This window comes from Equus asinus, chromosome 29, assembly GCF_041296235.1.
Source record: "Equus asinus isolate D_3611 breed Donkey chromosome 29, EquAss-T2T_v2, whole genome shotgun sequence".
Classification (NCBI taxonomy): domain Eukaryota; kingdom Metazoa; phylum Chordata; class Mammalia; order Perissodactyla; family Equidae; genus Equus; species Equus asinus.
The window spans coordinates 23,668,977-23,693,625 of NC_091818.1; the positions used below are offsets into that span (position 1 = coordinate 23,668,977).

Below are 24,649 nucleotides of genomic sequence, written 5' to 3' on the forward strand. Positions count from 1 at the left end.
GCAGATTGCCTGGTATGTGTGTTGAGTAAGAAAGGTAGCTGAATTAGTTCCTATTTGGCTAGAGCTTTCTTAAATCAAAACCAACAGTCCTAACAGGTTTCACTGGCTCCAAATGATTACCTGTAGGTTTGAGGCCACATTTGGCTAATCGCATATTCCTATAGATAAGCAATATGAGGATGTGTGTGCCTAAGTGAACCAAAGCTGAAGATACATGGGATTCCTTCCAGACTTGGTTAGGTGAAATAAATTCAATTTTCAATAGATGAACACACAGATCATATTCTTATAAACATGTTTTATTGCAGAGAAGTTATAATTATTTACATGCTGCAACACGTCACAACATAAATTTACCAAATATTTCATGGTAGGTTTTAGATAATAGTTTCAGAAGAACCACAGGTTAAGTGAAGAGACTTACAACTTTAGTGACTCTACGACTCTCGGTTGCTAAATGCTAGAAGTCAAAAGGCAGTGTTTTTTCAGTCCTACCTGTCATCACTTGCATGCAGAAACCTAGGAAGCAAATACAAGGGAACTGTCGAGTTTCAAATCCATATTGCCACCAAAGTTTACAATGGGTTCAGTTATAATTCATGTCATAAAGCATTGAATTCTTGCATAAAATATACAGTTCTATTAAGATTGGTATAAATCTACTTATTTATAAACCCTGGCTTAAAAACGAGGACAGGATGCAGCCTGCACATGCATTGAGAAGGACAACCTAGCACATGTTTGTGACCTTAATAGTGTTTATTCACTTTCTCATTGCTGTCAGTCTAGGAAAATGATCTCAAGAACTGTAGATTTAAACTCCTCTTGGTGATAAGTAATGGCAATGAAACTCTAGGAAAGACCCTAGGCACTCTCATTGATTTATGCTGGTGGAGAAAAATCTATGGACTGTAGAATGTCACTAAGGTATAATTTGGCAAGTCCTCTTTAAGCCACATCTCTAGCAGGATCATCCTGAAGTGCAATGAAAAGTCATTGGTGCTTGACTGCTTATTTCTCAAAAAGTGAATAAAGTGCTAACAGATCTCGGGCATAAACGAAACAAGTAGGTGGGTCTGGAATCTCCAAACCAAATTCACAAACGGACCTTAGAGTTGTATTCCAAGGTCACAAAGTCGATAGGTCAAGATTGGAAAGGAAGGGACGAAGGCAATAAATGAAGGAAACACAAAAAAATAGAATTTCTATATCTCTTCAAACCTACCCCACCAACCTGAGTAATGCACAAAGCAAGCAAATGGGTGAGGAAGATTTATGCACAGCTTTGCAAAATGGTGAAGTGCTCGCTTACTCCTGAAGAAAAATCGTTGAGAAAATTTTGATGAGGAATAAGGAGAAGTCCTAGTTGTCACCTTCCACTGAGAATGATATTTTCTAAGAACAGCCCTGTATCCACCTTCTGATTCCCTTTTCTCATCTTTAATCCTCCTAGCATGTTCTCCTTGCTGCTCACAAAATGAAAAACAGTTACGTAGGCTGGAAACGTCCTGACCAAACAATCCACTGATACTTCAGTGTTTTGAGTGAGAGAAAGGAAAGTCGGTTCTATTTTTAAGTGATTCATCTTTAAATAAAATGAGACTGAGCTTTGGAATGGCATCTCTTTGCACGATCACATCACTGGGGCTCAGTCAGCAGCTTAGGATTTTCATGCCAATGGATCAGTGTGGAATGCAATAAGTTTTATCAAACATGCTTTGGGGGCTGTTTTGCCTTGCAAATAAACCTTACATTTTTAATTTTGAGCTAGGTGGCTCACGATGGCAATCTGTAGGACTTTCCAGTGCTTGGGAGAAAGAAGAGCCCGTGTCACCTTATAGGCTTTGAATGAATCAGGTTATAAATCTCTTTGGGATTTGAGCCCAGCAAGTTCTATCCCTAGCTGAAGCGATGAATAAGAGGTTATGAGAATAAATAGTTTAAGGTAATTGAAAATATTATATATTCAGTATGCTTAATAAAAATATATCCATACAATGATCTTGATGCTATCAACATTTTTCTCTTTAAAAAAATAATCCCTTGAAAGTGCTATTAAGCTCCCTTTCTGTCTCTGTTTTGAAAGGCAAATTTCCTGGATCTGCAGTACTGCTGTAATTCTCATATCATTCCTAGAGTCTTCCCTTTCTAATGGTAATAATAATGCACAGTAGATTTTTTCCTCACTCTTAGCTTCTTCCTTACGAAATGCTGCTAAGTATGAAATACTGAAAGAGTTAAAAGGAACAATTAATTGGAATGAAGGGGTTATCTATCTCTAGCTTCAAACAATGGATAAGTTGTCCTTAACTTATTGAGACATATGACTAAGTAGGATCTCTTGATTTCCATTATTAATAAAGCTCTGAGTCCTAACGAGAAGTGCAAAACGAGAAACTCAACTTGCGTAAAAAACCCTGATTAAGACAATATAACAAAACATGATGTGAAATAATAGAATCAAATCCAAATCCACAATATATAAACCACAGCCAAAATGAAAAGATTTTTATCATAAGAGTTACGGCTTCCCAAGCCAGAGAAAGCTTTGCTATACTTCGAGAATCAACTAAAGGTGATAGATAGCAGGTATTCTGTAAGTTGCAAGAACAATTGAGTAGCTGCAGATTGCATAAATGTGTCACATAATATCAAAGTTATTTGCAAAAATTGTACAATCTGGAATGCTTGGATATGAGACACAACAGTGTACTGAAACATACATTTATAAGAAAATGAGAGCAATCGTTAATATAAAAGGTATTTTGGGGATGCATTAAGTTAGCAGTGCTATCAAGGTTAAATAGGTAGAGTAAGTTCTTTTCGGTGAGCTACTTAGAATTGTGGTCATATACGTTTATACCTTCTTCTTTGCAAAATCTCATACCTCTTCTGTGTTTTCTGGTTTGCCTTGCTTAGGATCTTCAAAGTCCCATGGGTAAATATTCATCAGGGGCAGATGTTGAGGGCTACTTCCCCTAAAACCTGCTGAACTGTACAGATTTTGCTAGTGCTACCAGGGGAAAGACTTCTCGGCCAAGGTAACTTTCCCATTGATGTTGCTCTTCCTCCTAAGTCTTCTTCCGCTCATTCCTTTCACATTTCCCTTGACTGACAAATACTCCTTGGGAATTTTTGATCCTTACATCTTCAGTCTTATATCAAATTTGGGGATTCGTCCTTCTTTCCTTTCTGGGGATGCTACACTTTAAAAGTATCCCAGACCTCTTATTTCCGAGGCCCCACTATCTTATTTGCACTTAAAGCAGAAAAGGCAGGTAAAGCTACACCTCTTTCAGCATTTGGTTGATCTGGGGTCTCAAACTCCCAAGGACACACCTCAGCTCGCGATATTAAAGGTTGCTGGAAGTTATTACTTGAGTTATAGGAGCCAGGCACATTTTCCTCAGAGGAAGATGTCTTTTTTTCCTGGTCTCCTATTTGGTTGAGATTTTCATTCTCTACTTTTGATGCTACAACTTTGGGGGGCAGTTCTTCATATTGCCCAGCACACACATTGGCTGCATAATGCTGACTGCCATTCTCATCTTTAGCTCTCCCTGTGGGAACCTGAGTCTTAGAAATCAGATGCTTCTCATCTTCAAAAAGGGACTGACCTTGGCTCTCCCAAGGGCACACCTCAGCTTTGTCTGTGCTCTTCTGATTGGATTGCTGACACAGTTCAGCTGCCTTAGGTTTGTGATGAGATTTCTCCTTTAAGGAAAAAATTGGGTTTTTCTCCATTTCAGAAGCTGCAATAGATACGTGTTTTTGAATTTTTGATTCTGAAGGCACAGGACCAGGGGTCAGGTCATAAATCTCCCAAGGGCACACTTCCCCTATGTCAAAGTTGTCCTTCATCTGGGTGGTACCTGGGCTCATATCAGAATTGGCAGTAGGGGGGTTGACCCTTTGTTGCTTCATAATCCCAGATTTCTGAGGTTTTCTTGGCTCATCCAAATGATTGGAGTTTTGGGGGGCAGAATCTTTAGTCTCTGTGTTATCTGGATTTGAGTATTTTCTGTTTGTCTCTTTCTCTTTTGGCAGAGGTTTCTGGGATTTGGCACGTTCTTCCACGCCTGATGTTTGAGTTTTCCCAGTTAATCCAAGAGTCTTCTCCTTGGCACTTGCTATGACACTGAGAGACTTTTGTAACATGGAGGTTCGTGGGTGCCCAGGCTTTTTCTCCGAGCTGAGATTGTGAGCGCTTGCTGACTTACACACCAAAGGCACAGACTCCATGGACTCAGCCTCACTGTTTTCTTTCAGTTTTTGTGTTAGTTTTTTGCCTGACAGAGACTCCAGTGTGGAATTTTCTGTAGCCTCGTCTTCTTGGCTCCCCGTTGGTAAGCTATTGGACTCCTCCGTTTGCTCTCTCACATGATCGTATGTGCTGTGGGATTTCTTTAGCGAGAAGACTCGGTTTTTCAGGGACTCCTCCTTGGGTTTCCCGGTGTTACCTGAAGACTCTTGTGGGTTCTTCCTGATGAGGGCAGTGCTTTTGGCCGTGCTGTGGTCAGTGACATCCTTGTCCTCTTTGGAACACTGTCTGCTGACCGTCTCTGGGATCTCAGTTATACGCCTCATGATGGAACGGCCTAAGCCCTTCTTAGAGCACCGCTTTTTCTGGAGGTGGGGGTTATTTGTGATCATCTTCTTCCTTTTATATATTTCCAACTGGGCATAGAGTTTCTTCAGCTCATCCTGCCAGAACAAGAGCAAATTCAAAGAGATGTGGAACTTAGTGTTTCAACCAGATAATGTCACTAAATGTAATCTGAATTCAATAAGCTTGAACTCTTTAGAGAAACTGTTCTACAGCTTTTCCTAACATCTCTACTCATCAGCTTTCTCCTCATTCTCACTTTCTGATTACTTTGTGTTTTTTTTCACACAGAGGTTGAACTTTAAGACATGAACACATCCATTGTCCTTCCTCGCTTCCAAGCACTTCGAACTTCTGAGTTGTGTGGACCAGAATGAGCCTGGACCATCACAAAACACAGCATATCGTCTACTGATAAACCACATCCCTGGAACAACATTGAAGTATCATGCAGCCATTGATAAAATTACACCAATGTCAGATTAGGTTTAGAGGACAATAGACCATCAAATACTAAAAGCATCTTCTTTCTCCAACTGCTGGTATATTGTCACAGATTATTTCAAATAATTCATACTCTCTGCTCACAGACCTATCCCACCTTTCCATCAGCAAAATGTCATAAACTGTATTAAGGAAAATGGATAACCAGTTCATCATTAGGGCTGCCAGTAAGTCAGCTGAGACTATCAAGATTGGCTTATGCATTCTAATTTATACCATGATTATACATGTTAGGACTAGATTAGCTCTGCTTTTGATGTCTTTAATACTTACACAAACATTCATTCTCTCTCTCTCTAACACACAGATGCACACACGTGAGCACACATATGTACACCAACCCACACATGCTTGCCTGTATATATAAGGGCCTCAGCTGAAATAGGAAAGAAGAAATATTGTTATTACCCGAATGTCCTCTGGATCCAAGCTGTGTTCACTCCAGGCTGAATTGATACTGCTGTTCAGGTAGGATCCAGATCGGCCCATGTCTAGCTCATCTTCATATGCTTCTGTAGCAATGTCATCCCGTGGGTTATTGCTTGAATGTGAAAACTGTAATAGATATTCAATATGAGCTGTAGACATTAACTCATTGTAAGACACAACAATAATTTTCTAAAGGTTCTAATCTAATATCATTTCTTCAGCTTAGATGAATTCCTTCACTGAACTCTACAAAAAATGTGCTGCTGTTTGTGTTTTGCTTTCCACGTTACATGCTAGAGCTCTTAGTGAGGCAATATTAACACTGGGTTTGCTCTTTGACTCATTTTTCATCCTTGTCTTTTCTACAGGCTTACAGTGTTAACTTACATTACTCCTCTTCCATGATATTTGCATTTTGAAAATGAAAATAAGTAAAGGAATCCAAAGAAATATTCTCTAAGAGTAGCAATTTAGACACACTGGCAGCTGATGGGAATATTTTTTTGAGCAGTGGGGTCTATCTCATGTTTGTGATTTGGCCTCACATAGGGGAGGCTGTCTTTCATCTATGGCCACGATTGGTCCTGATCACAGGAATGTGACTTTCAGCCTACTACACGTAGCTTCCAAAAAGCTACTTTCAAGACTCAGAGGACAGGAATCTGAATTCCAGCCTCATCTGTGTTGACAGTGAGATCTTAAACAAGTCATGGGAACTCTCTGGAGCACAGTGACCTCTCAGCCTAAAGAGCTCTGGGCTAGATGGCATCTAAGTGTAAAATTCAAAGATTCCCTGAAGTTACAGAATTTTTTTCTTAAGCTCATTATTCTCAAGTTCCTCCATTATATTTTGACATATTTTGATTATTTTCATGTGATCATTGATATTTTTCAGTTTCATGTACTCTTGCTATCTCTATTCTTCTTCAATTGGAAAAGTGAGGAAGAGTGATTTGGGTAAGCAACGGAAAGCAGGGAGAATAAAAAAAAATCCAGCCACATTTTGTACAATACATAAAGCAAGTGATTGTCCTATGAAAACTGACAGAACACGGGTTCTCTTCTCCCAGTTTGTCACCAGGTCAATAGTCCTTTTAAAAACTTAACAGATCACCCTCTAACGATAACGAGATATTTTCATGTGAACGTTTGCTAAAATATTCAGGTAGGAAAGTGGACATAAATATGAGATAACATGTGAAAGAGCAATTCTCTACTTAAGTAACAATGAATGTTTTGTGATTGGGACTGGCTGAGAAACCAAGAAACTGACGAATCTTTCCTTCACTCTTCTACTTAAGATCATGGTTCCCACATGCGCCATGAACCTAAGGCCAGAAAGATGAATAAAATAGAGTCCCTGTCCTCCACAATCTCACATGCTACTAGTTAGATCACCTGGAGGTTATGTATAAAAATGGAATTATTTTTCTTGAGCGAAGTCTTAGAGACGATCATGAGTTTAAGAAACAGTTATTTGTCAGATATTGTCCACTTCTTGCTTTATTATTTTTCCTTAGCACTTATCTCTAAGATACTATTTTAAATATTTATCTTCTTTATCTTTTCTGATTCTCTCTCCTCTCCTCCGGAATATGAGTACGATGGGAGCACAGATTTTTATCTGTTTATGACTCTTATTCCAGGATATAAAACAATGCTTAGAAAAGATCCTCAATAATTGAAGACATAATTCACATAATATAAAATTCTCAGTTTTAAATTGTACAATTCAGTGTTTTTTAGTATATTCACAAGGTTGTGCAACCATCACCACTATCTAATTCCGGAATATTTTCATCACCCCAAAAAGAAACCTTGAACTCCTTAAGCAGTCATTCCACTTCCCCTTTTCCCCAGCTTATGGCAGCCACTAACCTAAATCTCAATAGAGTTGCCTATTCTGGACATTTCACATAAATGGAATCATAATATATGAGCTTTTTGTGTCTGGCTTCTTTCACTTGGCATAATGTTTTCAAAGGTTTGTACAAGTTGTAGCATATATCAGTGCTTCATTCCTTTTTATTGATGAATAATATTCCATTGTATGGATAGACCACATTTTGTTTATACATTTATCAGTTGATGGACATTTGGGTTGTTTCCACTCTTTGGCTATTATGAATAGTACTGCTATGAACATTCATGTACAAATTTTTGTATGAACATATGTTTTCAATTCTCTTTGAAGCTCATTAACAATTTCTTGAATGAGTAAATAATAAAAGTGTTATATTATGCGAATCTAAAAATGGTTAAGATAAATTGCAGTAACAGATTAATACATAAAACTGTGGTTATTTGGTGTAATTCAACTAAGGAAGAAAACAGGCATTTTACTCTGTTTACAATTGTCTGGCCTTTTCAATCAGGTTGAATTTCAATGTTTTGGTTAATTGTGAGAGTTGAGGCAAAGCCTGAAGTAAAAGATAAGAAATCGCAATTCTTGTTCCAGCTGTGCTAATGTTATATTATGTGGCACTGATAAAGATATATAATGCTCTAATATGTTGTTTTTCTATGTGTCTAAGAGGAAAATCATGGTAATGCTGTAATTTGTATTATGTGTTTTTTCCCAAAACTCTGATATCATTTTATTTCATTCTCACCACCTTATTGCTATGACGTCATTGATGAGATCAGAAGTCTTGGCTAATGTTATATTGCACAGCTGGTCTGAGGTGGAGCACGTGTTCAGATTCCCTGTATTCGGAGTCTTAGCCCATTTGTCCCCAATTCATTATGCTGCTAGGTAAGTCTTTGTCAGAATTTATCCTTATTAAGCAAGATTCTTCTATACATAATATTATAATTATTTCTATTTACATAAAAAAGTCTCTGAATGTTTAAAACACAGTACTTCCCTGACTATGACTCTAAACAGGAAGATTCTTAGAATAGGAGAATTCTCTTTAAAAATGATCTTGATGTTAGGGCTACAATGAAAGCCCCCTTGAACTCATAATAATTAAAACAAAACTAGATATCAAAACATTTGGAAAAGGACTGAAACAGATGATGGATTTTGTACAAATTAAGGCATCTAAAAATTATGTGAGATGTTTAATAAATCCCCAAAGAAAACAGACACCTAGTTTCCTGAGGAGGGAGCTATAAAAACATTTTAGCATGTCAAGCAAACCTCCATGCCTCACTTTGCCTGTATTGCCAGATATTTTTAAAGGAGAAACAACTCCACGCGCATTTAAAATAATTGTCTTGCAAGAGGAAAAGTAATGTTAGAGGAATACCTTTGGAATCAAAAGCAACCCAATGGTGACTGTCACAGTCAGATGAGTATGTGCAAAATACAGCATCAGCATCCAGTCGGACTGAAGTCTTGAGGCAAGAACAAATCTGAAATGAGGATTCACCAAGTTAGCAATCTGACAAGATCTGGACTCAAAACACTAGGATACCTGGAAACTCTTTTCCTCAATGTATGAAAGAAAGAAAGAAAGGAAGGAAGGAAGGAAGGAAGAAAGAAAGAAAGAAAGAAAAAGAAATTGTATTGCTGTTTCTATAACATATATTTTCATCACAGAAGAATATGGGTCTAAATAACCCTAATTCAATGCGTAAGATATGAACTCTTCATAATATATTATTTTAAATTATCAATAGTAAGAGAGACAGTATACATGTGCACAATGTGCTAGACATTTCCTTAGATTATTATTTTGTATGTAAGTTGCATCTGCAAAGCAAAAGCAATGAACATGTGAATTCCAAAGACAAGTAGGTTACAAACTGGTGGTTTTGGGCAAATTTGCATTATAAGACATATCCAAATCACTCTTGATTCTAATAGTCTTCATTTAAAAATATTAATTAGAATTAAGAAAAAAAAAACAGTGGGGAATTATCTGTCTTTGTGAATGATCCAGAGGTTTAAATGATAAACAGTGTAATGGATAAAATGAATATACTAATGGTTTGTAAAAAGCATCTTTTAAAATAAAAAATTTAGTTGGTATAAAGCATCAAATTGTTTTAAAATAATTTAAAATGTAATATTTAAAATCTTATTATGGAATTTATAAAGTTGTGTTCCAGGAAGGCCCTGTAGGAAACATATGTGGAAAAAATTCAGTACTGATGTCTACGCTGGTAATTTTGGAATATTCTCATAAATCAATAGGTACATAAACTAAAACTCATGTTTTAAGGACTTGTCCTTATGCAGAAACCAGGCGTTGCGTTTATTAAGGTCATCTTGCAATTATATCCTTCTTTTAATTTTTTTCCATCCATTGTTTATGCATGAAAACAAAATATGAAGTTTTATTGCTTTTGGAATGAGAGAATTAGCCTTTTGTTTCAATGATATACATCATCAAATTTGAAAAGCTAATATCCTAAGAAAATCTCATGATAAAATCATACAGCAAATATATATGAATCTAAAAATATAAGGAACTAATTTTTATATCTGTATTATACCACATTCATGACAAATTTACTAAGTAAATTAGAATTATTCATATTTAAAATGAAATTTCCATCAGAGGAAATTTCCTCATTTTCATCTCCATCCTGCAACCACCCCCTCCAAAGAAAACATCAAGCTAAACTGGAAGCTCAAGAGGTATCCAAAACGGAGAGATATCTTCCCTTGTGTCTGGAGACATAAAAAAAACAAAGACAAAAATACATAGAAGTGCAGAATGCTCATGATGTTTCACATATAGCTAAAAAGGCTTTCTGGATTACCATCTTCTCTAACTCCTTTGTGAGAAAAGTGGTCTTATATTCGCCTTGAATATGACTGAATATTCATTTTGTTTAGAGATGAGATACTTTTGACATAGGCTGTGCTGGGTCAGGTGAGATATTTTTTAAGCACTGAAATAGGATCGTCATACTCAGTCACAAGGTACAGTGACTGAGGCATAGTATTGAGGCACAGAAGCAATATAAGACATGCCCTGAGCAGATAATACAACCTCAGTCTGCTGGGCCATGCCAGCACCAGAGCAGACAGTTACATCAAAGGAGATGGATTTCCAGTCTAAAAGCATCCTCAGGTACCGGGAATTCCTACCTCAAGCACCAGTACAATGAACTTTAAACTAGCCTGACAACATCTGGAAGAACGGTTACACATATTTTAAATTAAATTGGTAAATCTTCCAGAAAATAATTTTGAAGTATACTGACATCAATTACCCTTAAATTAATCAGCTTTTGATTACTACCAGGTTTTTTTAGTTTGCAGTTCTCACTAGAAATATCTTAAGAAAAATTGGATTTTGCAGGCATTTTAAAGCTTCATTTTTTAAAAAAGAGTATTCCAACTTAAAAAAAAAGGTCTCAAAGTGAGGAGCATAGAAATATTTGAAAACAGAGGTTAAGAATAAAAGCAAACTTTTAAAAAGTCTTGCATGTTCCCAAAGGGTTGCTTTATGTTTAGTAGTAAAAATAAGTAAAGGATTAGAAAAGACTGGGCAAATGCCTTCTACATTATTTACCCTTCTAGACTTAATTCTTTTAATTTATTTTTGTTCAATCTGACAATTTGGTAAGAATGAAGGTAACTCTGTATATAATGTGTAGTCAATTTTTTACGTATATATAATTTTATATTTCATATTTTAAGCAGATAAGAAAGAGTATACACGCCTGATTGATAGAGACTATCTTTGCTGATGTTGGAAGACTTATTTAATATTATTTCATTCCAGGAAAAAATTACCAAGACAGATCCAGCTGATTTAATGATGTCATTGCTTCTTATTCTTGGACTTTATCAATATTGGAATCAAGCATATATGAATTGAATCCATGTGTAAATAAGAAATTGTGCATACTTGACAATGTTTACTGCCTATTACTTGCTCCCCACTAATCCCCAGTAAATCTGTAGATTTAATGCATTAAACTATAATTCCATCTTTGGTCCTTTATGGCCATGCAAATTAAATATCTCAGAGGGTAGCTAACATATACTGAGTCTTTGAAGTCCATATGCCACAATCTAATTGAGTCTGGTCTATGTAGGAAGGTAAGTCAAATTTGGAACCTAAAATGTAGGGCTTCCCATTCAAGTTTGTTTAGGTTTGCTTAAAAAAATAATGAAGCCTACCAAGGCTGGTCACTCTTCTACTATTGGAAGTCCTCTCTGTTCAAAACTGATAGGGGCCCACACAGTTGCCTGGAAGAAAACTGATCTTGTGAGGATGGTACGTCTGCTCAACACCAAATCTACTGGTTTCAACATGAACAATTCCATGAGAGCTCGTGTCTCCATGAGCCCAGTCATAGTTTATATGATTCTTCTGGCTGGGCTGATAGGTTGTTTAGGACTCTGTAGGAAAGACTTAAGCAAAGTAAGAAAGCTGTTTTCAACGAGTCTTTAACATATGTTTCGTATCTCCTTGGCCCAGTATTAAAACAGTATTTTCGGAGGTGTGGCTGCTGTCATCGAATGTCAGTTGAGGGTTGGGGGGCATTCCATGGTCAACTAAGTTTGGAAAATGCTGGTTAAACAAAGTTTAGTAGGTTTCCTTACAGCAGGATTCTCGGTATGCTAGTGTGCGTTGTGGCATTCCTAAAAGGGAGCTATCAAATGCAATGTATCATAAATATACACACAGATATAAAAATATCTAAAAGTGACATACTGATATGTTAATAGTGTTTATCTTTGGGTGGTTGAATTAGGGAGTTTATTTTTTTCTTCATCATTTTACGGTTTGTCTGTAATGACCATCTATTGCCTTATTATTAAGAATTTTTTTGAAAGTTCATTAAAAAATAATTTACCTCTCCTACTTCTGAAAGGACTTGGGCTGGTTGAGAGTTTAAAATCCATTGGGAAGACAGTTAATGATGAAAATTGAACAGAGCAAATTTCAACATAGAAAAGAATATAGATCAATTTAGGCAAGTGCTTTGAACAGATTTAATTTCTTGGGCAATTAATTTGGTTCTAAGAAATCGAGCAGCTAATTGTAGGGCAAAGTGGGAAACCCAACATAGCCACATTCTGACAACAGAAGACATTTAAACTCATCCATAATAAGCCTGCTTAGATGCTTACAATGCTTTAGCCACTTTGTTAATATACCATTTAACTTATCACTGGTTCTGGAGAAGCATGTTTGTTAGATCTTGAAACATAGGTGTTAAATATTCTGGAAACAAACAACAAAAAAGCAGTTTTTCTTGGGAGATGGTTGTGGAGAGATGGAAAGGCTACGGAGCTCTGGCCCCACAACAAAGGGCTCTCTGGTGCTCACCATATTTTGGACTGATGTCACCCCCGCTCGGATCCTTGCCCTCTAGTCTGAGTAGAATTGAGAAACTATTCTTCTCTTTGCTTATTTATAACTTCATATTTCACTCTTCATTTTTACCCCCTTTTCTACTCCCTTTCTCTCTCCTCTCTCTCTTGAGATGGAACAAGACAAAGCAAGGAGGCAAATTTCCTTGATTCCTGGCCCCTTGATGCAGTTTCCAGGGTTGTCAGATGATAAATATCTCTTTTCCTTACTTAAAAGTTTAAAAAGTATACGTTATGCCTAAGGGCCAACTGCTCTCTGGCATCATTTATTCCTAAAAGTGAAAGATATCATTTTATGATTACTGACTAAAGTGAGAGATGATAAATATCCTGCAAAATACCTCCCACCCCAACTCCCACTATTATTAATCTCTATCTTTCCACTGAGCGCAAAGATAAATACTCAAAATTCTAATTACATCCGTAGTGTGTCCTAACTTTTAATATATGTTGAGCAATTGAATAACGTCTTTTTGTTGCTTTTCAAATTATGGGATTACTTTTTTTGTTCTCACTGAGGACATTTTCATTTCATCTTCAAATATGAATCAGGTGAAAATTCTTGGAAGATAAGTCATACATATTTCATTTTGTTCACTTATCACAAGTCACTTTCTTCCTCCTTTGGGCTCATGGACTATAGAGACACATGCAGTATCAAAAAACAGAGGGCCAGGCTATACTTTCTTACCACAGAAAGTCATTGCTAAAATGTGATGATGACAAACCCCCATTGCACACAGAAATCCAGTCATCAGCTTGGAATGATTTTTTGCTTTGAATTCAGCAGAATTCGTACACATAAGTTGTCTATTTAAGAATTAAGATTTTGAAATTATAAACCAGAACATTAAACATGAAAGAAAACATAGACAATTTATCTATATCTACTTTATAATACAGGCATGTATTGCTTTATATCTTCAGAAAAAAAGTATTACAGTGACATTTCCATAAGAGGTTTAACATAATACAATAACATTGAGTTAACCTTCAAAATAAATGAAGTCAATAAACAGCACAGCAGACAGAACTAAGAACGGCAGAGTCTTTAAAAAAGAGCGATAGTCATTTCACCATTTCTGTGACAAAGAAATTAGTCAACTTATAAAACACTATCCCGTCTAAATCTTCCCATTATGCGTCTTATCCAATTTTGCTATTTAAATTAAACTGCAACACATCAGAAAAATAAAACAGTGATTTACTAGCTGTACAGATCACTTGCCTAATTGTATGGAATATAGCAGAGATAATGAGCTCATTGTGGACTGCAACAGCCATATAGCGAGGCTCGTGAAATGCTGATGGAACTGTCCGCACTGCATAGCAGAGATAAACACCCCACAGGAGGAATGCAAATTCAGCTGCGAGAAGAACAAAGAAAACAATTTTCCCTTAGTTTTACAGGTGAAGAAAAAAGTAAAATTTAAGTTCTTTAGAAGGCGTTTTGTACATATTATAGAAACATAAGTTTAATTAGAAATAGATGCATATGAAATGTCATTCATATATGAATATATAAACCATATATTTATTTTTAAACTTTATTCCGTATACAGAAGACTTTTCAAAGGTATACTTGGTTTTTCTGTTTTATTATTTTTTTAAAGAGTTTTTGGGATCTCAGATTTTTTTGGGCTAATATCTAGCTTTTCCCTAAAACAACTGTAAAATAATTTTCCACATCCTTAACCTCAGCTTAAGATGTTCATAGAGCATCTGGGTCACAATAAAGTCATCAAGGCAACAAAGGCTTGCAATGTTTATATGCAGCTTATAGAAATTTAAATTCTGGTTCAATACATAAAGATATCCATTGTCAGAAATGTGAGAAAATAGGTTGCTAAACATCCAGCGGCATATTGTATAGATGAACCATTATTGCTTCACACATGACAGACATCACATCTTTCATGGCAGTGTGCTGAAGGCTTAGTAAAAGTCACGATCACCACGTTTGTGGCTCAAACCAGAAGAGACAAGCACAGTGTGGCAGTTGAGGATTAGGACTTCAAAATCACACTAGACCGGATTATTCCCAATCTGGGACTAATTCCCGGGTCCATCCCTAACTAACTTTGCATAATCTGAGGCAATTTAAACTCTCTGACCACAGTTTCCTTATCTGGAAAATGAAGACGATAAAAGTACGTATTTCATGGAATTATTTGCTAATGAAATAAAATAATGGATATAAAGCACTTTCCTTAGTTTCTGACATAGTAAATGGTGGCTAAACAAACAAACAAATAAATAAGTAAATAAAAACACAGTAGATGTTAAATAAATGGTTCTTATTAATAAACATCTCATTTGACTTTTTCTCAAACTGAACATTGCTATTTAACTCATTCTGACCAATAACTGTTACAATCCATTTTAATCTGTTTTAGGAACATGATTTCACTGGAAGATAATATCTAATTAAGAAGAAGAAAGCTCTAATTTGGAGAAAACATTTCATCAAATGCATTACCTACAGTAACCTACTTATATACAGAAACACTGATTTCCATTTGCATATGCCGAGATGTTTTACCCGCTAAAGTTTCAGCACATTTCTACTGGTATTTAAATAGGTGGTGCCCTAATTATAGAACATCCCTTCAGTAAACGTACCTGTCAAGAGTTACTCTAAAACCCTGATGTGGTCAGAAGCCAAAGAAAAAAATAAACCTCCCTCAAAGTTCTCCATGAGATTTAGCAGAGGTCCCAATTATTCAGCATGTTGGCTACTGGCTTTGTGCTGTGAATGTTCTTTCCAGCCAAGCTCTACTGGATCAAGAAAGCAAATCAGGAAATGCCGAGGTCTTCATGCATAACTTTCTTTCCTAACTCTTGTACATACTTCTGTCCATGGCACTACTATTGCCTCTTTACCCAGGTTTGAAATCTCAGAGCCACCTTTCATTGACACATTTCTCCTTTGAATTATTTTTCATATGTATCATTCCTCTCAATGCTCACAGTTACAATCCTTGCCTAAGCCCTTATCAGTTCACTCCTTATTTGTTACAATTATTTTCCAATTGCTCCATCTAAACCTGGTTTCACCCTGTGTTAATCCATTCTTCGTAACAGGGACAGGTTGATTTTTATGAAACTCGACTTTGATCATATCAGGATTTGTCCAAATCTCTGCCAGTCCATTTGGGCTGACTAATTCAAATTTCCTTTAGAAGATTCATTCATACTTACTTAGGACTCTGGAAATAATTCCTGTCCCAAAATGAAGACTAGATGGTGTTCCTGCCAGAGCAACATGACCTCATTTTCAAGACTTTCTTGCTGTCCAGGCTTCATGTTACCTGTCCACATTGCTTGGCCTTATTCTTTCGTACTTGTATATTTCCTAGACTCTGACTTCTTGTCTAGCCTCTGATGCTCAACTCAGCCTTTTGAGAGGTATTGCATGCATCTTCATTCAGAAATCTTCAGCGGCTCACTATTATTTTATAAATGCTTGGCCCTGGCATTCCTAGCTCCCTATGACTTCATGTTATATATCCAACATCATCTCCCAACACTTTCCAGAACGAACTCTGAGCTGACCCAGGAAGACTCGCTGTCCTCTGAATGCTCCAAAGATTCTTCTTCCTTCTGAGTCTTTGTTCGTGCCGTTGTTCACACAAGAAATCTCCTCTCACTCACACTTCCAAGTCTTAACCAACTTTTCAATGTCCAATTCAGGTCCTACCCCCATCAGAAGGCCACCTGAAGTGATTCTAACTTACATTGAATTTTCCTCCATCTAATCTTTTATGGTTTTTAACTATCTATACTGCACAATGCACAGAATAACGCCACACAATATATAACTGCGAGAAAATTGTTCATGGGCTCCATGGCCCCAACTAGTTATGACCTCCTTCAGGCAGGAATTGAGTCTTTCAATTATTTTTTTCTGCCTTTGTCCACATAGATGATAGCAACAGTACTGAGCACACATAGATAAGATTTAATAAATATTTGTTGAATTGAATCAATATAAATGATATCAGCTCCATGTTATTAGAGATGTAGACTTTCTGTTACTTTGCCTTCCCATCTAACATTGCAGGGCTTATACGTGATCTGAAGATCATACTGGCATTCTTATTAATAGTGGCAAATGCTATTTACTGATGGACCACTAAATGTGTGGTACTGTGCTTGGTGCTCAAGAATGGTGAAAGCAGAAACGTTATTAAACAAAACTAGCACAAAAATATGCTGTAATTGAAGGATTTACATGTAGCTGAATTGTAAAAACCCCATCTCCTGCAACTTGTAGTGTTTTTATATAATGTTATACTGAAGACTTAAAAAAAGGAAAGTAGTTATCAGGTTAATTAGTCTGCTACAATGGAGAATTATATTTAAAAATATAAGACAAGATTCCTCTAATAGCTAAGCTGAACATTAAAATCATTTCATTAGCAATATCAAACAATATGCTCTAGCTGAAAAACAATTTATTATTCAAAGTACCAATTAAACTAAATGTGATATATAAAAGTTGCACTTAGGAGAAAAAAATCAGTTTCATATAATTAACTTCAGACTAACACTGCAATTAGTAAAGAAAATATGCAGATGTTACCAAATTTTCCAGTGTTATTACGTGGGAGTTGAAATATGTGTTGTGCTTCTGCTTCAGAAAATAATTTCTGGTGTTAAATGATTTTGATGGGAGGCATGAGTATAGTTAAAAAGGGAATTGCATTTATATTTAAAGATTCAAATAGGGCTTTCTGAAAACTGAGATATTTTATTTTTAATATATAAGGGATAATACTCAATTTAAAAGTTAGCTACCATAGCCTTTAAAACATCAATATGCCATTATGGAAGCAATTTTAAGTTATCTTTCCAAAGGTCTGGGTCAAGCAAAGAAGTGAGAATTAATATAAACTCTTTGACACTGAAGATGCCCCAGCTCTGTGATCTCTGAACACCCACAAGGGCTGGGAGAAAACAACTTCTGAATGCAATGTCTCTCCAGCTGTGGTAGCCTGCTTTGCCTTGTTGCAAAGGCATTCTGTGTTAATAACATTTTACACTTCTTATCCCCTTTAAAAATTACTTTTACATGGCACAAATAAATACCGAAATGAAGCATTTAGGTTTCATTTTCCCAGTGTTTCTTTTAATGTCCTCTTCTGTTTTTCTCTAAATGCTATCCACTTAGAAAATTCGTGGTCAGAGTAAACTTGTTCTGTTTTTGTTGTAGTAACATGACGGGCAGCACAGAAGTTATCACTGGTATTAACTCAAATAACTTCAGTAAAGCTGGAGAAGAGCTCAAACTCCAGTGTTGGAGGATTCAACTGGCATCCGGAAGCCATGATATTCTGGAGGCTTACTTGTCTGTTCTTTGGTTAAAATAAGGACAATTATGAGAGTTACAATGATTAAAACAACGAGAATGATACTTCTGATAGAATTTTAAAGCTAAAAGCAACTTTATTAGATCATGGAGTCTGGGGGTACATTTCTGAGTGTGTGTGTGTCTGGGAAGGGAGGCGGTTGGCGAGTTGCTGTTAATCTGCTTGCTGCGAAGTCAGTTTATTCGGCTTCGGGATAGAGAAGCATGGAGAAGAAGGCAGTGTTGCAATGTATTTCACAACTAGGATCATGGAGGCAGGAATGTGTGTCCCCTTCTCAGCTCTCTGGAAGCAGCCACCCCCAGGGATGGGCAGAGCTGGGCCACAGGACATGCCTGTGGACAACCCCATTCTACCACAGCTGCACTCATTGTGTTGGGAGCAGAATAGGGCCGGGCACCCGGGTCTCCTTAGTTCCTGACCAGTGTTCTCTAAATTACATCCTTGAGTCAAGGTTTGCTTTTGCTCAATTACTAACAGAGACATAGACAAAACCCTGGGAAATATTTTTCCATCTAATTGAAGAAAATAAATATTTTTCCAAGCAATGATTGTTTTTATTTTAAACAACTTATATGCTAATTAGAATTATCCAGTGGTAGTGAGAGGAGTTCCACTCAGAGGTACTTTTCGTCCCTCAATCTGACTTTGAAGCTAACATCTGTTGAATGAGCCAGGCACTGTGCTAAATGAATTTTACACATTATCTACATTTATGAAGGTTTTATTGTAGAATTGTGACTGTTTTAAAAACACTGGGGCAAAATTTTGAATGCTCCAGTTTCAAGTTTGGGTTAGAGATACTGTGTAGTCATACTAAGGAACACTATTGTTAATCATAGGGACTATGTGTACATCACACAGTGACTTGATTGTTCTATTCTCTTACCGCTCAGGGCTGGTTCTGAGGCAAGAACTGCTATGAACGGTCACCATTTGTATGCTGGCTTTTCTTTATGGCTTCCTTTCATTCTCGACAGCTTGAATCAGGTTTTTCACAATCTCTACTGCATCTTAAGTGAGAAAGTTAGAGAAGGTGTACTTTTCTCTCTCTCTGGTATATGCACTTAAGATTTTTAAAGTTCGACATGGGGTGACAGAAATTAGTGAAATTCAGCTACTTCAGATTTTATGGACACACATTAAAGATCATGAATGTGAGAAGAGCTCACAAAGAAGGAATAAGATGAGGGAGCTCTCAGGGCACGGGGTCAATGCCAGTCAGCAAGCTGTGTTTTCCAGGAAGTGTTCCTTCTGATTCCCTCTCCTGGTCATTTGCATGCATATTATTTGGGGAGGGAGTTGGAATTGGGATTATTTGTTACCACTTTAAAAATGTCTTTAAAATTTTCAATCCTTATGAAGGACTGATAGCATTGACAATTATTTGCCTTTGCTTGGCCTACATCACTAGAAACCCATACACACTTTTTTTTTTTTTTTTTTGGTGAGGAAGATTAGCCCTGAGCTAACATCTGTTGCCAATCTTGCTTGAGGAAGATTGTTCCTGAGCTCACATCTGTGACAATCTTCCTCTATTTTGTATGTGGGATGCCACCACAGCATGGCTTGATGAGTGGTGTATAGGTCTGCATCCAGGATCCGAATCTACAAGTACTTGGCCAAGGAAGCGGAGCACGTGAACTTAACCACTATGCCATCGGGCTGGCCCTCCCCACCATTTTTTTTTTTTTGAGGAAGATTTTCCCTGAGCTAACTACTGCAAATCCTCCTCTTTTTGCTGAGAAAGACTGGCCCTGAGCTAACATCCATGCCCATCTTCCTCTACTTTATATGTGGGACGCCTACTACAGCATGGCATGCAAAGTGGTGCCATCGTCCACACCCGGGATCCGAACCAGCGAACCCCAGGCTGCCGAGAAGCAGAATGTGCAAACTTAACCTCTGCGCCACCGGGCTGGCCCTCCCCACCCTTTTTGAAGGGCTGAATGGTTTTAGAATGATTGTGGTGGGGGTTATATTTTTGTTTATTTATATTCCACCTCTGGGGAAAAATATTTCACTTCTTTTAGGTGTCCTTATTTGTATGATGTTAAAGGGCAAAGAGAAAGAATAAATTTATTTATTTCATATCTTAATTTTATACTTACAGTGCCACTTTCTCTTTTGGAAGTTAGAGAAATTTTTTTTTTAAAGATTTTATTTTTCTTTTTTCTCCCAAAGTCCCCTGGTACATAGTTGTATATTTTTTAGTTGTGGGTCCTTCTGGTTGTGACATGTGGGATGACATCTCAGTGTGGCCTGATGAATGGTGCCATGTCCGCACCCAGGATCCAAACCAGTGAAACCCTGGGCCTCCGAAGCGGAGCACACGAAGTTAACCACTTGGCCACGGGCCAGCCAGAAGTTAGAGAAATTTTAACTTCCTTGTTCAGTTTACAGCTTATAAAATCTTTGAGGCTATTTTGCTGAGTTAGGCTTGGCTCAGGACATTGCTTGACCACTGAGTGAGGGGTTCATGTGGTCATTACAAATCTGCCATTCCGCTGGCCAAATGTTCTCCTTCTCATGTAAGTTATCCCAGGGCTTTGACTGCTTTGGAGAATGGGTTTCAGTGAGCCAGAACAGGGGAAACTCACAAGCCTTTCTACTCCTACATATTCTAATCTCAGAAGAAATGATAGCACCAGGCTCTTCTCTTTATGATGACTGCAGAAATCAGAATTGGTGGGGCTTTAAGAACACATTGGATCTTGTAGTCCATATGGATTAGCAGCTTGTTGTTTAAACTATGACAGTCCTTTTAATACAAGGAAAAGATCTGCCAAAATCTTCTTGACAACTGAGTTAATCTATAGGATATTCCTGTTAAAGCGACAAAAGACAGCTTTTTTTCCTTCTTAATGTTTTTTCCTGCTTTAAATTCCCAGGGTCCACAGGGGAGCTGAAACTCCTTAGAAGAAATTATGATCAGCACAGATATCTTAACTGCTCTCGCTCCATGACCTTCAGGTGCTGTCCCAAGACAGTCCCCACCCCATCACAAAATTTCTTTAACTTCCAGAAAGAAAAATGGCACTGTAAGTATAAAGTTAAGGTACAAAATAAATTAATTTATCCTTTCTCTCAGCCTTTTAGCATCATATAAATAACTACTCCTCAAAGAAGTAAAATATTTTTCAGAAGAGGTGGTATATAAAAAAACAAGAAAATAAGTCAGTGAAAACACTCAAGCAAGACCTTCAAAAGGTGTGCGTAAGCTCCTAGCAATGTAGCCCAAGCCAAGGCAATACACTGTCAACATGGTCAGGCTTTTATCCTTTGATTGAAAATTAAAAATACATTTTTAAAAATGGTAACAAGTGATGCAGCATCGATTAAGGCATATGGTACATTAGAATAAAAGGTGTATGTAAATGAACCTAGATCATGAACATTAATCTAAGTCAGAGGAAGAGGAAGTCTAATCTACTTTCCCCAATACTCATTAAACGGTGCTTATATCACATTTCACCTGTCATAATATAGACCAATCTGTTAGGGTAATTAAGTATTTAAATCCTTAGAAACAATTGCTGTTTTAGAATTTCCCTATATAGCTCAGTGAGAGAGCTACCGGATTCTCAGTTCCTTCTAAACATTGGCATACACTTAATTAAATTACCGAACACACTGTTTGTGTTGTGTATTTAAAATATTACACCAGGAAGGAGGAGAACAAAGAAGAAGAACATGTCAATGAAGAAGAGGAAAGTAAAGATTATATTTTCTGTAGTGAAAATATTCCATGTGAAATTCATGGAGTTAGTACATTTGAACAGTGGGGAAATCAATGCTGGAATTCTCTGAAAGCAACCAAATATTTTAAGATTCCCAAAGAAAATGTGAACACAACTTTATCATACATGTTTAATTATGGCTTAGATTTTTCTCTATGTCTTTCTTTCAAATTCAGCAAATAAAATATAAAGCACACTCTACGGAGTTTCCAGAACCATGATACCTCATGTGCTGGTGGACTTTTCACAATGAAGACATGCGGAAGATCTTAATTTACAAAAAAGTCCTTGTCAGGGAATAGTTGCTTCTGTAAGAAACCAAGGAAACATTTCAGTGCTTGCCCAGATCTGCAGTAAAGTTTGGTGCAGACTTAGCCATGGAATGGAAGTTCTAGATGTCTTGACGTTACCATCAATCAGTCACTTTTCTGCAGTCTTTTCGTTGTTTCTTGTAGGTAAGAATCTGCCCACTTACTCTAACTTATCTCGGTCATTGGCACTGCTTCGGTATCTTCAGTCCATGTTCTGAATGTGTAGTCAGAAATGGACTGCTAACCAACTAAACACACTAAAGAATGACCTCTGCCGTATCACAACCTCTGCTGCTAAATGTATGTAGTCCAAACTTGGAAGCCCTATATTGGAGGACCCTGCTGACAAGCTCTAAATCTAGGTGGAAAGATGTGGTCTTACTGACTCTAGGGGTGAATTATAAAGGTAATTAAGGCACGAGAAGTCAACTCTACTCATTTGTCAGTTTATTGCAACCAATTGGGAAACTCATTGGGTAATAAAGTTTTAACTTTTTAACCATGATAATTTTATGGCTATTGTGAAAAATCCTGAACATAGATAATAGATTACCAACTTACCAACTATGGTAAATAGATTTATAAAAAAAAATCTATCATATTGCCAACATTTTTCAAAATGAGTACGACTTGGGATACTTATTTGCTTTCTCCATTAATTTAGGAGAATGTTTCCCAATACCAACTCTATTCTTTACATAGCTCTAGGAGGATGGTGAAATAATAAAATTTTTTATCCAAAGCAAATCAGTTTTATCCTCCTTCAATATTTATAAATGCACTATGCAATATTTTTAAAATTATAATTCTGATTTGCCATGCCAAATTTATACCAATTTCTTATTTTGACTTGAACAAGTGAGAGGAATTTCATAAAAGGGGGGATTGCCAATTTAGTTTTTACAATTTGTTCAAAAACAGCTCCCCAAATTTGAAAATATACTTTTACTATTACAATGAATTTGGGAACAATGTGTAACTCCTAGAATTTTAGCTTTAATGTGTGTCCTCACACAGGTCCAATCCTGACCGTAGAAAAATATTACAAGATAAAGGGAGCTGGGCTTATTCTTTGTTCTTCCAGCAAATATTTACCAAGAGCCTACAACTGACAGACACTTTGTTAGGTGTTGAGGACATAGCGTGAACAATCTAGGCAATGTTGCTGAGGAGCACATAGCCACTAGGTTGGGAGAGGAAAGAGAGGTGAGCAGATGTAAGAGTCCTTTCTTTTGCCTTCAGTGAGCTACAGATAATATATTTAAACATACTCAGAAAAATTCAAAGTGCTGAGTCACATAATGATGAATAGCATAAATGTTACAGTATTATTTTTATAATAGATATAGATGATTCCCAAAGAGGTATGGCAGTTTGTCGTTATAGGAATTCTAGTCTGATCTGGTAATATTTGGGAACATCCAAATTTTGAAATTCTCTTTCTATCAGAGAGAATAAAATCATTTTTAAAAAAATAGACTATTGGACCTGTAAAACACTTCTCACATTGTCCAATGTTCGTCTGTCTTCCACAGTCACAATGTTTATATCCTTATTTGTTTTCCATTAAAGCTTACCTCACAATGTTTTATACAGGACATTGACTATTGAAAATTATAAATAGATATAAATAACAAAGGGATTCTGAGTCATTTTTCTTCCCTGTCTCTGTTTTCAAGTATTTTCTCAAGGAAGAAACTGAGACTCATAGAGGTTCAGAGATTTTTTTTTTTTTTAAATTTATCACCTAAGTTTTTTTAAAGATTTTTTATTTTTCCTTTTTCTCCCCAAAGCCCCCCGGTACATAGTTGTATATTCTTCGTTGTGGGTCCTTCTAGTTGTGGCATGTGGGATGCTGCCTGAGCGTGGTTTGATGAGCAGTGCCATGTCCGCGCCCAGGATTCGAACCAACGAAACACTGGGCCGCCTGCAGCAGAGCGCACGAACTTAACCACTCGGCCACGGGGCCAGCCCCAAGGTTCAGAGATTTTTTCCAAGCAGTTATCTATACCTGTTTCCTGCTTCTGAAACATTTATGGCGGGAAGTCACCTACCTGAGCCGTTTTGGAGCAGCCCTGTGCAGGAACAAAAATAGAATGGGCCCATTCTTTAAATTTATGATCCAAATTTCCAACTAGAGTTACTTCAGAGGAAAAACTAGTACTGTAGTCTTTTAAAGGGTTCTTTATTTTGTATTTTTTACAAATAGATTGTTTTTGACAGGTAAAGTTGATCCAGAATGCATGTTGGCTAATATATTAACCCTCACTTTTTCTTTGTTTCTAAATTGACTCGATGCCAATGTAAGTATACACAGCTTCTTGACAAGGTTTTCCAGAACCTCAAGGTAAAACCTGTCTTCTCTCCACAGCCTCTCCTCTACACAGAAACATTTCTGCTTA

General features: G+C 36.8%; 1 protein-coding gene across 1 annotated transcript in view; it reads right to left on the reverse strand.

The window, feature by feature from the left end:
- Window positions 1-281: 281 nt before the first annotated feature.
- The window catches only part of GPR158 (G protein-coupled receptor 158), a 367,685-nt gene continuing 343,317 nt past the window's right edge, over window positions 282-24,649 (reverse strand). Inside the window, exons 8-11 of the mRNA XM_070500965.1 lie at window positions 14,056-14,194; window positions 8,794-8,899; window positions 5,519-5,665; window positions 282-4,704 (exon numbers count right to left, since the gene is read on the reverse strand). Of these exons, the coding sequence (XP_070357066.1) occupies window positions 3,229-4,704; window positions 5,519-5,665; window positions 8,794-8,899; window positions 14,056-14,194 (1,868 nt within the window). The 3' untranslated portion in view covers window positions 282-3,228. The remainder of the gene's footprint in view (window positions 4,705-5,518; window positions 5,666-8,793; window positions 8,900-14,055; window positions 14,195-24,649) is intronic.